General features: G+C 39.7%; 1 protein-coding gene, 1 long non-coding RNA gene and 3 other non-coding genes across 5 annotated transcripts; all 5 read right to left on the bottom strand.

Moving 5' to 3' along the window:
- Positions 1 to 787: 787 nt before the first annotated feature.
- Positions 788 to 6,542, bottom strand: LOC136521877 (uncharacterized). The gene is made up of 13 exons (XM_066515648.1): positions 5,833 to 6,542; positions 5,654 to 5,751; positions 5,089 to 5,117; positions 4,484 to 4,724; positions 4,315 to 4,410; positions 4,116 to 4,231; positions 3,957 to 4,037; positions 3,147 to 3,270; positions 2,273 to 2,322; positions 1,735 to 1,825; positions 1,590 to 1,625; positions 1,414 to 1,514; positions 788 to 1,225 (listed from the first exon to the last, which is right to left on the bottom strand). Exons 1-13 carry the CDS (start codon positions 6,123 to 6,125, stop codon positions 1,109 to 1,111), a joined length of 1,473 nt encoding a protein of 490 aa, XP_066371745.1. The 5' UTR covers positions 6,126 to 6,542; the 3' UTR covers positions 788 to 1,108.
- A 1,132-nt stretch (positions 6,543 to 7,674) lies between these two features.
- LOC136521878 (uncharacterized) lies at positions 7,675 to 9,363 on the bottom strand. Its single transcript, XR_010775702.1, has 3 exons — positions 9,264 to 9,363; positions 8,144 to 8,287; positions 7,675 to 8,030 (listed from the first exon to the last, which is right to left on the bottom strand). It is a non-coding gene; the product is annotated as an uncharacterized lncRNA (long non-coding RNA).
- Positions 9,364 to 12,986: 3,623 nt separating this feature from the next.
- On the bottom strand, positions 12,987 to 13,078 carry LOC136524983 (small nucleolar RNA Z223). Its single transcript, XR_010776323.1, has one exon. It is a non-coding gene; the product is annotated as a small nucleolar RNA Z223 (small nucleolar RNA).
- Positions 13,079 to 13,156: 78 nt separating this feature from the next.
- On the bottom strand, positions 13,157 to 13,243 carry LOC136525070 (small nucleolar RNA U36a). Its single transcript, XR_010776399.1, has one exon. It is a non-coding gene; the product is annotated as a small nucleolar RNA U36a (small nucleolar RNA).
- A 65-nt stretch (positions 13,244 to 13,308) lies between these two features.
- On the bottom strand, positions 13,309 to 13,455 carry LOC136525075 (small nucleolar RNA snoR134). The gene has a single exon (XR_010776403.1). It is a non-coding gene; the product is annotated as a small nucleolar RNA snoR134 (small nucleolar RNA).
- Positions 13,456 to 13,918: the final 463 nt, after the last annotated feature.

Below are 13,918 nucleotides of genomic sequence, written 5' to 3'. Positions count from 1 at the left end.
GTTTGAACATCGAAATAGGCATCATCATCCATAACATCTTAAGCAGACAACAAAAGAACAAGATAAATCCACATCGAAATAGGCACAAATCTGAGTACGAAACAAGTAGAAACAGGTAGATCTACATCAAAATCGCATGGATCTAGGTGGGTACCAGCAAGAACCCTAATACCAGTGCACGGCGCAAACAAAATCATGATACGAATCAGTGGAAGAGAAGGTGGGGGAAGGCGACATATACCGTCCGAAGCACCGAAGGACCAACAAGGGTCTGCCGAAGGTGGTCGACGGTGGCGGAGAACCGAGGGCGAGAGGGAGGTAGAAGAGAGGCCGCACCAGAGAAATGGAGGCAGGAGAGGCGAGAAATGGGGGCGGTAACCCTAACGCCCACCCACGCACGCGCTTTTATCAACGGGACGGCACCATCTCCTGCGCAGCACCCCAAGGGTTCCCGCCAAGCATCACTCAATCCTGGCTCACGAGGGAAGGTCGAGGCAAGAAGATGGAGTCGTCCGGGATGGCGGAGGGGAGGGGAATGAGTGGAGACAAGCAAAACAAGGCCCGACTGCACCAACTCGTGCCGGATGGGCCTTAGGACCGTCCCGTCGGGCCAACCAATCAGCCCCTACATACACGGTACACTGTGAGCACCGGCATATGACATCCGCCCGTGCTGCCGCTGCTGTTACCCACGGATTGAATCCGGCACGTTGCAGCGGCACCACCCTAAACTTTAGTTTTTTTTTAGCAAAACCCTAAACTTCAGCTGTTTGTTAAAATGCATAAATGTATACAAGCCATTAAGCCTTTAGTTTTTGTGTTTGTCTTTTTACACAACGACGACACTTCGATTTCGGACTCGGCGGCCCAAGCAGCTCATCGACTAGTAACGCACGAGGTTTTTTTTAATAACTTGGGCAGCAGAGTGGCTATACTATATACCATCTGCTTCTGTTGATGTTGTGCTGCCCAAGCCCAACGAGGACGCATCAATGGGCGTGTGTGCATGACCACTTGTGTTGTGAACCACCATGTGGGAGACATAAATCATGTAAGAAGGAAATAGGGCCGCTTGACCATCACCATCATCAGGCAGCGTGTGTCGCTGTCAGCTCGAACCGAATTCCTCGTTCCATTTCTCCAGCTCGTCCCATTTGCTCTTCTGCAAGCTTGGCCTGATCACCGTCATCGAGTTCTTAAAATCCTCATACCTCAAAGGTCGCAACTGAAGATATAAGGTTAGAAACGGGGTTAACTGCTTTGTATACCGGACATTCCCAAGTTTTACTAGGCAATAACTGCTTAGGCTATGTTATCTGTAAAGATACCTTACAAGACTGTTTGAGCTGGTATTTTAACAGTGAAAAAATTCAGAACAAATGAATCTAAGTTCAGACTGTTTTAAAAACGTACCTGATTTGCTTTAATAGTAAGAATATTCTGTGGACCAAGCTCTCTTATTGGCATCATTGCAGCTTCTTCGCACAAGGCTCTCAGATCACTTCCAGAATATCCTACAAACAGGACTGTCAGGAACAACATAGCCCATGTTTTCAAAACAACCATATACTAACTAGAATATACAATACCTTCAGTCTCCACAGCAAGTCTTTCGAAATCATAGTCTGTCAGGAACCAGTTCCAGGTTAGCTACTGTGCCAAACGTAAAAAAAAATGCTATATATACAACCACCACGATCAAGTAGTTATCAAGAGAAACCTTGGAGCACTTACTCGACAATTTGAATGCTTGTCCTTTGAGCTGATTTTTCAGAAGTAGCTTCCGTACATTTGGATCAGGTAGTGGCACATATATTCTTTTTACCTATTTATCGGATAAAAAAAAGTGGCATTCAATATCTAGAAAAACAAGACAGCATAGTATGGTATTAATGAGAAAATAAGTGCACAACACTTCAACAATGATCCTAAGGCCCAGCTCCTAACTCACTCACTGACTAATACAGTAACAGAACAGAATAATGATACTACAGTATCAATGAATTACATGTCGCGTCATCAACCATGCTTTATAGTAGCCATCTACTTTACTAAAAGATATTGACAAACACAAGTTGCTACTGTAACTAGTTCAAACTGTCATTTTTCCATTCTCAGTTTCAGAAATTTTCTCTCACAGGCTAATCCACTAATGCAATAGAGATTGAGGCACAAGTATCTCAGGAATCAGGTGTAAAGCTTCCATGCTGCACAAACTCTGAACTCAACAAAAAACAGTACCACACCATATCTATGTTAGAATAGATCTTACCAGTCTTCGAAGAACAGCATCATCCAACTCTTGAGGTTTATTAGTAGCCCCTGGACAGAGAATTGGCATCAACAAAATATAGATAACACAAGAAAAGATAATTCAGCATTAAAAAATAAAAAAACACATGTAATCCTATATACAGATAATGTCATGTCAAATAGGATCCATATACATAGTGAACACAGCTAATCTAGAGTTGTTCTATAAAACCAGCCGCTATGTAAAGAAGACAAAAATAAAGGTCATATTTTGGTAACACAAAGAACAATCATTAGTTTCCAGGCTCCTTTTTCTTTACTAAAAAAGTAATCATGAGAAATGTGGTCACTAAGAGCTGAGAAGGTAAAGTGGAATATTAATTAGACTAATTTAGTGATGACAGCTCATGTTGGGTTTCAACTCTAGCCTACCCCAACTTGCTTGGGACTAAAAGGCTTTGTTTGTTGTTGTTGTAGTGATGACAGCTCCTGCCCTATAAGGCTGAAAACTGCTTCAGAAATGACGGAGCCCAGAATTGACCCCACAAGAAGCCAAAATACAAAGCAAAATTCCTAACATGTCCTAGACAAGGTTACTTAAGTAATGGAAACCAAATACTAGGAGTTGAAGTTAAGGGTCATTTACATTGAAATTGAAGTGACTGCCAAATACTGGATATCAAATCCAAAACAGCAGAACTTGCAAATAAATATTTTAGTATGGGGTTTCAGGACTATCTAGTTGTAACTTACAATTGCACATGTAATATGTATCATATATTTAGCTAGAATTACAATTGCACATGTAAGATGTATCATATATTTAGCTAGATCCAAACATACTGTAAAAGCTAAGCGTAATTAAACAACTAGAGGAAGATAAAGATGCTAACCTATAACAATTACTAAATCATCTGGGTTTGAGGATACCCCATCAAATTGGATAAGGAATTCAGATTTCAGTCGCCTGCTAGAGTCATTCTCATTAGCCAACCTTGTAGACATGATACTATCAATCTGCAAAGTAAAAACCAGCCACCACAAAGAAGCCTCAGCCTCCAATATTACAAGAAAACAACTAAAATATGATAATCTATAAAATCACCTAAGAAATGCAGTTCAATACTGTAAGAATATCATATGGCAACTGAACTAACAGAAGATATAGACATCCTTTTGCTCACCAGAACTAATATCAGAAAGATTTTACTTGCAAAATCACAAACTAAAACAAAATAATCTGTGTATATCAAATAGATTTCTGGAACAGGCCACAGCAAAAATGTCAAACTAAGAAACAACGGAGTTACAGGACAACCAAAAGAAGTTAAATGCTAACAAAAACATGTCACATAAATCTAAGGGCAGAATGCAATGTTTAATGAAATCCACTGTTTTGTGGAGAACATACGGAAAACAAGTGGATGGAAATTATATCTTTTCCATGTCTAATAATTATACTTTTTTCAAATGATCAAACCTTTCTGTTTTTAATGATACATCACCATTCTAGGTTTCTAACAAATTGGTAGGGAGTACTTTTAAATCTCGCAAAAGGTTCCGTCAATAAAAGATTCTAGGGAAAACGGAAGCAAAGCAAACCTGAATAGAAATATAGAATTCTATTACATAAATTTCAGAAAGAATATGAATCGAGAAGCTAACTACAAATGATTACTGTACAAACAGCATGCAACACGAACCTCGTCCATAAAAATAACAGATGGTTGTCTATCAATTGCAACCATGAAAAGTGTCCTGACAAGTTTTTCAGCTTCTCCTACCTGTTCTCCAATGAAAAACGAATTAATTTAGACTGTTCACAATGAAAAATTGTCACAAAGTTAAGGATAAGCACATACCCACTTTGATGTCAACGAAGAAGCCGAAACATTAAAAAATGTTGCTTCAGATTCTGATGCAACAGCTTTGGCAAGCATTGTTTTTCCATTCCCAGGTGGACCAAAGAGAAGCAAACCTAAAAGATGAAGTGAGCTTTAATCAGATCTTCCTATTAATAGAACAAGTGTGCAAAACAGGACAGTTTCAGAATGCTCTTACCCCTAGCAGGTCTCCGAAGTCCGGTGAACAAATCCCTTCGTTTAGTAGGCAAAATAACCATTTCCATGAGTGCTTGCTTTGCCTTGTCAAGACCAGCTACAAATCAAACGTCTGATCAAGGATACTGTAACAAATGTTTTACTGGACTATAGAGGACTCAGCAGCATACCAACGTCATCCCATTTAACAGCAGGGCTTCTATCCACAATTGTTGTATTAATCATTTCAACAAGCTTGTCATCATAGCTTCCACCAGCCTTTTGAACAGGTCTGGAAGCTCCACTTCCTATCTTCTGATGTCCAGATGCTTGGCCACCTCTGTTGAAGGTAGGACTATTTTGCAAAGGAGATCTTTGGATGCTATTTGGCGCTGTTCTTGCAGTCCTACCAATAGGATTGCTTGCAGCAACCTACAATAATGATACTTGTAACTTTTCTAGTGTTTGATATTTTGATATCAAAACTGAAAAAAATTATACCATAGAGGGTGGCTCCCCGACCACCCCCAACAAGAACTTAGCTTAACAAGTAGTCTGTTGCACTATTTAAACATATCACCGAAATAGGGCTAGTCAGGCAAGGAGGAAAAGTTTGCATAGAATATAGTCCTGTTTTAATTTCACTAAAAAAAACTAGGTACATTATATCACATTCCTATGCCAAATAACCTAGATGAAGACATTAAAATTCAGAAGGTAACAAATATTTAAGCTGTGAAACAAAAGTTCGATACAAGATACAAACCCACATGCAGCTAGAAGTCGAGAACTGTACCTTCTTAGGCACTACTGCAGCAGTGGCCCCTGAAAATCACAGACAAGATAACACAATTAACTCCCAAGGAAGTACAGTGAACAAGGAAATCAGGAAAAAATCCATATGTAGAAACAAAATAATATTTGAAGCCCTTAACAACACTGCTGACTAGGGCGTGTTTGGCAGGGCTCCTTCGGCCTCCGGCTCCTCGCTACAGTACCGGAGGAGCCAAAGCCAGAGGAGCTACGAATCATGGCTTCTCCTGGCTCCCCGTTCATTTTGACGGAGAGAGAAAAACGACTCCTATGAACTACAGTACAAAAGATGTAGAAGGAGCAGAGCCACGAGAAGCCATGCCAAACACGCCCTAGTAATCAGATAACAAAATACCAAACTTTTGAACAGCTCGCTAAGTGAATGTCTAGTCGTCTAGATGATAGCACATACTTTCAAGCAGATAACAGAGTGAACAATGGCTGTAGGGCAGATTATCATAGACGCAAAGCGCACATAGCTGATCACATTTAGCGATGCAGTGGCTTATCATAGTGGAACTGAATTGACAAGAAAAAGGAGTGCACACCTTCACCACTTCTCTGCCCAATCACTCTGAGCCGCTCCTCGACCTGCGCCTGCCACTTGGCGATCTTCTCCTGGTACACCCTGACCTGCCCCCTCTCGCTGCAAGCTCCCACTAGTCAGTCACCAACCATTGTAGAAGCTCTAGCCGCGACGGGGACGAGTAACCGAACCCGGGCGCACCTGGAGGAGACGGCGTCGGGGACGCGCGCGGCCTTGGCCTCGAGCATGACGCGCATCGCGTTGCGGTAGTGCGCGGTGGCGTCGTCGGGGAGCCCCCACTCCTCGGCGCGCACGGCCTTGTCGATCTCCTCCTTGGCGAGGTCGAAGTAGCCCCTGAGCTTCACCGCCACGCGCTCCCCCACCACCGCCGCCGGCGACGGCGCAGCCCCAGCCGCGTCCATGGGCGCTCCCCCGCCCCCCGACGAGAAGAGCAGCGAAGAGAAGGAGTCCGCTAGCGAGCGGAGGAAGCTCATGCGCTGGTGACGACCGCCAGGGAGTCGGTGGAGGCTGGGAGCATCGGGATTCGAGATTCCTGGGGCTGAGGAGGTATGAAATTTGGGGGAATTTTGGTGGGGTTTTTTCGTCCGCGGTTTGATCGAGTTGGGAAGAGGTTTGCGTGGGCGATCGGGTTGTTGGGGGAAAAGTCGTGCGCCCGCGGCAAGGGACGGCAAGGCAGGCGCAAGCGTGGTTGGATTCGTGGGCCGATACTACGTTTACTGGGTCTACGCATTATTGGGCTTGATGGGCCGGGACTAGAGAATTTCTTGGGCTGGACGTGGTTGCTGGTAACCTGAAATAATGAAAATAATAGTTCTTTCGACCCCCTTAATTTTGGTACTAGCTACACATCTCATGGAAGATTTTGTTATTTGTTATCTTCCATATTTTCAACCAATCAGTGCTTAACACGTCACATGAGATAACACAACTAAAATAACAGCACATGCACGTCACATGACTAACTTTCTGGAAGATATTAATGGTTGTTATCTTCTGGAAGATTTTTACAGTTGTTATCTTCCAAAAAAGAATCAACAGAAAAAAGGCAAAAAGGGCAGCACATAACCAGCTAACGATCAGTAAAAGTACAGCAGGCAGCAACTTGACCGACAAGAAAGAAAACATGCAACAAAAAGAAATCACATTCGCGGCTAACTACGTACATGGCCGCGGCGGCGCCGTAGGAGACAGAGAAAGCCGATGAGGACCAAAGGGAAAGCAAGACCAAACATCGAATTAACACCAAGATCAGAAGGAAACCAAGAAGATGCAAAGCAGGTACTCCACCTAAATCAATCCACCACAAGAACCTTCTCTCTTACAAAAGTTCTGCATCTACTTTTGTTGGGAATTACTAATAAAGTAAGACCATTCCAAAATTTCCCAAATACATGCTAAAAGATGTGCAGGCTCACTAGATCCATTTGAATCACTAAGAACAACAGGATCTCGAAATCCAGGAGAAAATCATCAGAAGAAGGTAAACCAAAATCCCAACTCAGTCATATATCAAGATATGCAGGTTCACTGAAACTTGGGACACAGTCTTCAAATTTTTGCATAGTAAAAGATCTAAAATATATGAAAATAAGCATCTCCACGTGTTACCTACAAGGCTGCATAAAAAAACGCAATGTGGGAACTAGCTTGTACCAGCTAGCAGCAAAAGGAATCCTACCAAACACTTCTGTCCTCTTATCAAGCATCAGCACAAGAGGTACCTCTTGTTTTGTAATCTGAAAGATGACATAAACATGGACATTTGAGAAATAGAGAGAAGTAGTAAAAAATACAATCATTTAAAGCTAGCGCAGTAGCTAATAATTTTAATTTTCATCAAACAAATTCAGATTCCAGAGCTACAAACACATCTAATTGTACTTTTTTGAGAGAGGATTTATGTGCAGATTTGAGTTAAAATTCTAAATAACAGTGTTCAATCTGGAACTAGATTTATGAATGGAGCATTGGAGCACCAGAAATAGCGTTGAAAAACTAGGTCCTCAATAGGCAAAATAAAGTCAAACAAGTTATGTACCTCGGGTATTGCACAAAAACGGAAAATGGCATGATCCTTCAAGGCTAACATGTACTGAACGCTCTTCAGCCTGAATTAGTGCATTAGTCACCATAACATTCAAGCACCGTACTACTTTTTTGGAATTTCAAATATGATGAAATGTTGCTGGATGTGTTATAATTTAGTCTTTAGAACATATGCCAACCGTGAAGCTACTCAATAGCAGTAAAAACAAGTTGAATATTTTGTATACCTCAAGCTTTTCTGCATATTTACTCCATATATCTCGAGGCCAGAACATGCGAGACTTTGGTATCTCATTTATGTCCTCCAAATAGTCCCTAATTATATTAGTTTTCTGCAATTTGATGATAAATAATTGTTAGCAACACAAATTCTTAAAACAGAAATTCCATTCCACACAGGGAGCAAAAAATGGCTCAGTTGGTTCATTCACAACAATTAACATACCTGTAAAAAATAGACCCATTGAATTTGGCAGTGAATCTGGAGCCAGATCTTTCGTCCTAGCAGCATAGAAGAGTCTGGAAAGTCCATAACCAAGTAGACCCGGCCATAGTGACAATACTCATCATAGTCATCAACAGTTTCAACCTAAATAAAAAAGGACACTTCACATCAGTTCAGAGAAAAACTGAAACAACACATATAGAAACTGTAGGTGTAACCAGCACATGGATTTTCTCCTTGTTTTCCCATGAATCAAGGACTACTAAACAATGCTTCCTGAAAGAATAAAGTTTTCCTTGCTGCTTTATTCTCAATGCAGGATATAAAATCACTTTTACGCATGTATGACTATATACCATTAAAATGTGACAGCAGATAATTTTTATACAGTCTAAGCTGAATTTCTTTGGTTGGAATTTGGATAAGGTACACCACCATTTACAGTAGAAACTTTGGTTGGTATGATTCCTAAATAGGGTAATTGGCAAGGGTACAAAAAGAGAAGAGTGGGTTTTTATCATGCACAGCATGTCCTCAGTTTACCACTGACAGTGGATTTGGACAGGGGTCAGGGTTCGCAAAGGTACTAAGCCAAATTCTATCACCGAGAACAAGGGAATTTCAACCTTCAAGATTAGATACCATAAAAAAACAGGTAATACATTTTTTTGAAAAATTATGAGAGAGACAACTTCTACAACAAATTATATCTCATCATCTAACATTTTTGCGGGTTGAAGATACATCTGTATTGTCAAATAGCACACAGCAACAACAAAATGCTACAAGCATCACTTTAAGTCCAAAGTCGACGGAAATAGTAAGATATGTGGAACAAAGCTTGACTAAAACAAAAAAGTACATGCTCCAGGTAACTAAACTAAAGGGCGTACCCAGTGCAGAGAGCTCCCGCTCTGTGCGGGGTCTGGGGAAGGGTGTCAGTGGCAAGCCTTACCCTCGGCTGTACAATGCGAGGAGACCGCGACTCGAACCCGGGACCTTCCAGTCATAGGCTGTATGACTCTACCGCTTGCACCAGGATCGCCCTTCCAGGTAACTAAACTACATCAATAAAAAATAGACTTTTATATGCATCCCATTTTCAGACAGATTGACTTACAAGCACATAATCTTGCACATATACATGACATTTCAGGCAGCCTTACTGGACTTCTCCTACATGCCAACATAGAGAACGAGGTATATAAGTTTTGGCCATCTATTTGGAAATACAAACATTAAGAAATACATATGTATAAAAACATATTTCCATAATGTGATATGTATGAACAAAATTTACAGAATTCAATGTACATTACATCAAGTAGAATTGAAGATACTGAAACTACATCATTTGTCATACAGGTAATTTTAGTCATCATCACCTTTTACATGAAAAAGACATAAAACATCAGAGGGAAATTGACATAATTATAATTTATCATGCAGGATATTGCAAGAAACAATACTTCAATACACAATGAAGGAGGCATATATAATATAGGACATGTGTGTTCTTTCATTATCAAGTATCAATATGCATTAATTCAAAGAAACATATTAATCCAATTTACAGCAAATTCAATTTGTGTCAACAAAAGTATTGGTAAGAATAGAAAGTTTCATTACAAGGAGGAGCTAAATAACAAATTATTTTGCAGGAATGTGAGGCTACATCAATTGAAAGAAGAACACAAAATTATGATGAAACAAACATGATTGATGAAGACGATTTTTCTTGTGAAGAGTACTGTAATCCTTGGAGTCAAGACATATTTGATGAAATGAATCTTCAAACAGTAAGTGTGTGCTACAATGATGCTAGTTTAGTTAATATTTATTTTTCCAACAATAACCTAAACACTAACATAATTGTTTATTATACAAAATTGATTATGCAGGAAGCTATTGGATCAGAGGATCAACAACACATCTCAAACCAGGAAACTGGTACAAATCAGAATGTTAATGATGGACTGCGGCAGCCAGAAAACATTGACAACAACAATATAAATGAAGAAGACATAGAAATATTCCTAGAAAATGAAACAGAAGAAGAAAGGCTAAATGATGGAGCAGATATTGATGACAAGTACATACCAAGCATAGGAATGCAATTCAAAAGCGCAGATGAAGCACAGAGATTCTGCAACGAGTACTCTTACATGGCTCGGTTCTCCCTGGTGGTTGCAACCAATTACCGGACTACAAGTAAGAAAAGATCGGTGTTGTGGTCCAAGTAACAGAAAGAGGAAGGTGTTGTGTTCCAAGTACAACATTGAACGACAAGGACAAGAATTATGCAATAAAGCCATTTTTGTTAAATTCCAGCGAGAGCTACAGGATACAACAGCACTACAAACTGAAGTAATTGAAAAGTATGAGTTGTTTCAAGTATTTGTGGACGAAAATCAGCCACTACAACCATATCGAGTGAGGAAGTACCTTGTTCTTGTTAACTTACAAGAGAAAGAATACAGCTGCATATGTGGGAAATTCAACAAAGATGGGATCCTATGCTCTCACATTCTAAAAATAATGCTTGAACTGAAGATTAAAGAAATTTCGGAAAAGTACATAATAGATAGGTGGAGAAAGAATGAAAAGAAGATGAGTAAAGAAGTACATGTGCTAACTCAAGCAGATAGCAGCACCCTGAGGTTCAACAACCTGTCCAGAAGGCTTGTCACAATTGCATCAAAAGGGTCAAAGAAAAAGAGACAGTATGAGTATATGTTTGAGATTTCAAAAGTCCTAGAGGATCAAATGGATATGGTGGCTGATCCAGGAGGTGAACAAATCAATATACAAGTGCTTAGCCAGCTATCTCAAAGACTTTTGACATTGGCAACAAAAAGTTGCAAAACAGAGTCGAAGTTTGGATATTTGCTTGAAGCTACAAAAATTATGGAAGACGAAATACAATCACTCGAGGAAGAAGATGTCCAGTTTCAGCTCCAAAATGAAGTGAATACTTCAACAAGCATCACTAATGGAGTAATACATGGACAAGAAAACAACAGCACAAATAAAAAAAATGTATCTGTTGAAGGACTGCAATACTTATTATTATGATTTACTATAACAGGAGAAGATCAACACAACAGTGGAAACAACTCAACAGAAAGGCAATAGATAGAAGAATCAAAAACATCGGGTTGACAACAAGATTGAAGACCATTCGAAGAAATATAAAAAAAATTATAATATTATGACAAGACATGTAATATTAAGTTATGAAAAAGCTGAGAATTGAGATCACAAACATTTTGTGTAATGCTACTATGAGTACTGTAACTTTTCATATTTGTTTGATATAATCTCTGCAGTACATGTGAAATGCACTCCTTACACGGATTTAACTCCTCCACATTAAATCTCCAGCCATGTATCTAACCAATTACATAAAGATTTGTGATTCAAAAAACCTCCAAAACAAAATACCAAGAAACTAATTACAGACACGAGGATCAATGCCCTGCAAAAAAAATTGAAGCAACAATAAAAACATGTACTCACATAGCAGATATGTAGTATGAATAGCAAAAAGTACCTGCTTATAGAAGTTCATTACAAGAGATTTGTCAATAGAATTTCCTTTGCTGAAGAATAAATCAACTGCAAGCTTCACCCTTATGTTTGGGATATCAGATTGGTCAAACATATGCCTGAGGTCAATGTTTTTGTCCCACAACTCCATAAACTTCACAGCAAATATACCACAATCAACACTGGAAAAAAACAAACAAAATGTCAATAACCCAAAAATGCATGATCCAATATTATACAATACTATATAACATGTAAGGTTCAGGTTCAACAAAAAAAAATTATAACTGATTATTGGATCATATTTTATAAACCAGAAACCAGCATGTAGGCAATTCTTATAAGCTAAAACACTTAAGTAACCCAAACTAAAGCAGATTAGTAGACAACATGTGAGGTTTAGATTTCAAAATATCAATCCAGATATGTATCTGGACATGTACATATGTATGATTTCAGACATCAACTAAGCACACCTAATCAGACCACACTACAGCCATGAGTCAAGAAGCTGAATATAGACCCATTCAGAGAACCACATGCCTCATTCAAACTGACTCAATGAGGCAAAGCACATTGCAACAGGCCATCACACAAACTATTCTCATACCGGTAGTATACAACGGAAATAAAAAGAGAGTTTAGAGCAAATTTCAATTTCAGTGCACCACTTAATCTAACATTAGTAGTACTTGATAACCAAACAGGAACATCTAATTATAGACTATAAAGCACCACCCTAAAAACATTTAAAGATACTTGACTTAAAACTAAAAAAAAAACATTGAAAAAAGTATTATTCATTTAACTGAAACCAAAAGAAACAATGAGAAAAACTGACTCATTCAATTAGAAACTGAAATTACTGAAATAGATTCTAGTGGGCTAAAACAGGCTATTCGTTTTCACATGTGAAATTAGCACAGGCAGATACGGCAGTGAAACCAGCACACCATCATTCAGAAAAGTTTTAGGACATTCAGAAACTTATACTGAACAAAACATAATGAAAAGAAAAAAGACTGAAATACGAAACACAACCTGAACTTATACTGAAATAGATTATAGTGGGCTAAAACGAAATTATTTGAACTGCATATTACACATGACTTGAACTGAAGAAAATTGAAAATAAGTTCTACTAAAATAATACCGAACTTGAACCGAAGGTACAAGAAAAAAAAAGAAGAAAATCAAATATGTTATAATAATCAGATTCTACCTAATTAGTATGTTAGCATTTTTTTCTCTAATGCTCCTACAACAAGTATGAACGTGCAAGACATGTGAATAAATGAGGCTCAGATACGGCTCTATCATCAGTCAAGAATTCTCAGAAGCAGCACTGGCGTTTTAAGCTGAATGGTTGTATCATCACTGCCAGATCAATCACATGAGCAGAGATGGTGATTCTGATGCATATAAAACAACTAAAACGAAGGGGCAGGTGGCTATTTTCTTGGACAGCTCATATTAAGAAATTCAACCATTATTTTTTTCCATTGCTTCACGGGTTAGATCAGAAGCGCGGTTAATGTCAAATCACTGCCACCAATCAAACGAACAAAGCAAATCAAAATATCACAAATACTCTAAATGACAAAGATGCTATGAATATTTGTATCCATTCCTTTGACACAGACCGATAAAAAAGTTTTTTCAGGGCCTGCAACACTGAATGGCAAGCTAGATCTAGCACAGGCATTGGGGCTTCCTTCTTCAAAGGGTACAAATCCGACAAGCCCGGGGTTACCACCGTGCAGCAATCTAATCCAATAGTCTAGACCCTTCTAATCGCAAATGGGTAACATAAAAAACGAAAAGAAAAAAATACTGAAAAAGGGGGAACACACGGATCTGTGGTCAAGCAACAATCACATTGCCTACTGGGGGCTAAGGAAGGAGAGATTTGGGGGTGACAGATGCAACAGAGAACGACGGAGGGAGAGAAGAAGACTCACCTCAGTACATGAGGCGGACAAACAGCGACGGGCGACGGTAACCACAGAACTGACGAAAACAGCAACGGACGAGGCGCAGACAACAAACAAACTGCGGCGCGGGAGGGAGAGGCGCAGATGCGAACGAGGCCACCGGAGCAGGGATGACAGCAGCGGACAAGGTGAGCGGAGCAGGGACGACACCGGCGGACGAGGCGAGCGGAGCAGGAGCGACACCGGTGGACGAGGCGAGCGGAGCTGGCGAGGCAACGGCGGACGAGGCGAG

The sequence above is a fragment of the Miscanthus floridulus genome, chromosome 18 (genome assembly GCF_019320115.1).
Source record: "Miscanthus floridulus cultivar M001 chromosome 18, ASM1932011v1, whole genome shotgun sequence".
Taxonomy (NCBI): domain Eukaryota; kingdom Viridiplantae; phylum Streptophyta; class Magnoliopsida; order Poales; family Poaceae; genus Miscanthus; species Miscanthus floridulus.
The sequence above is the reverse complement of the archived record's forward strand: the minus strand, read 5'-3'. Positions and strand labels throughout refer to the sequence as shown.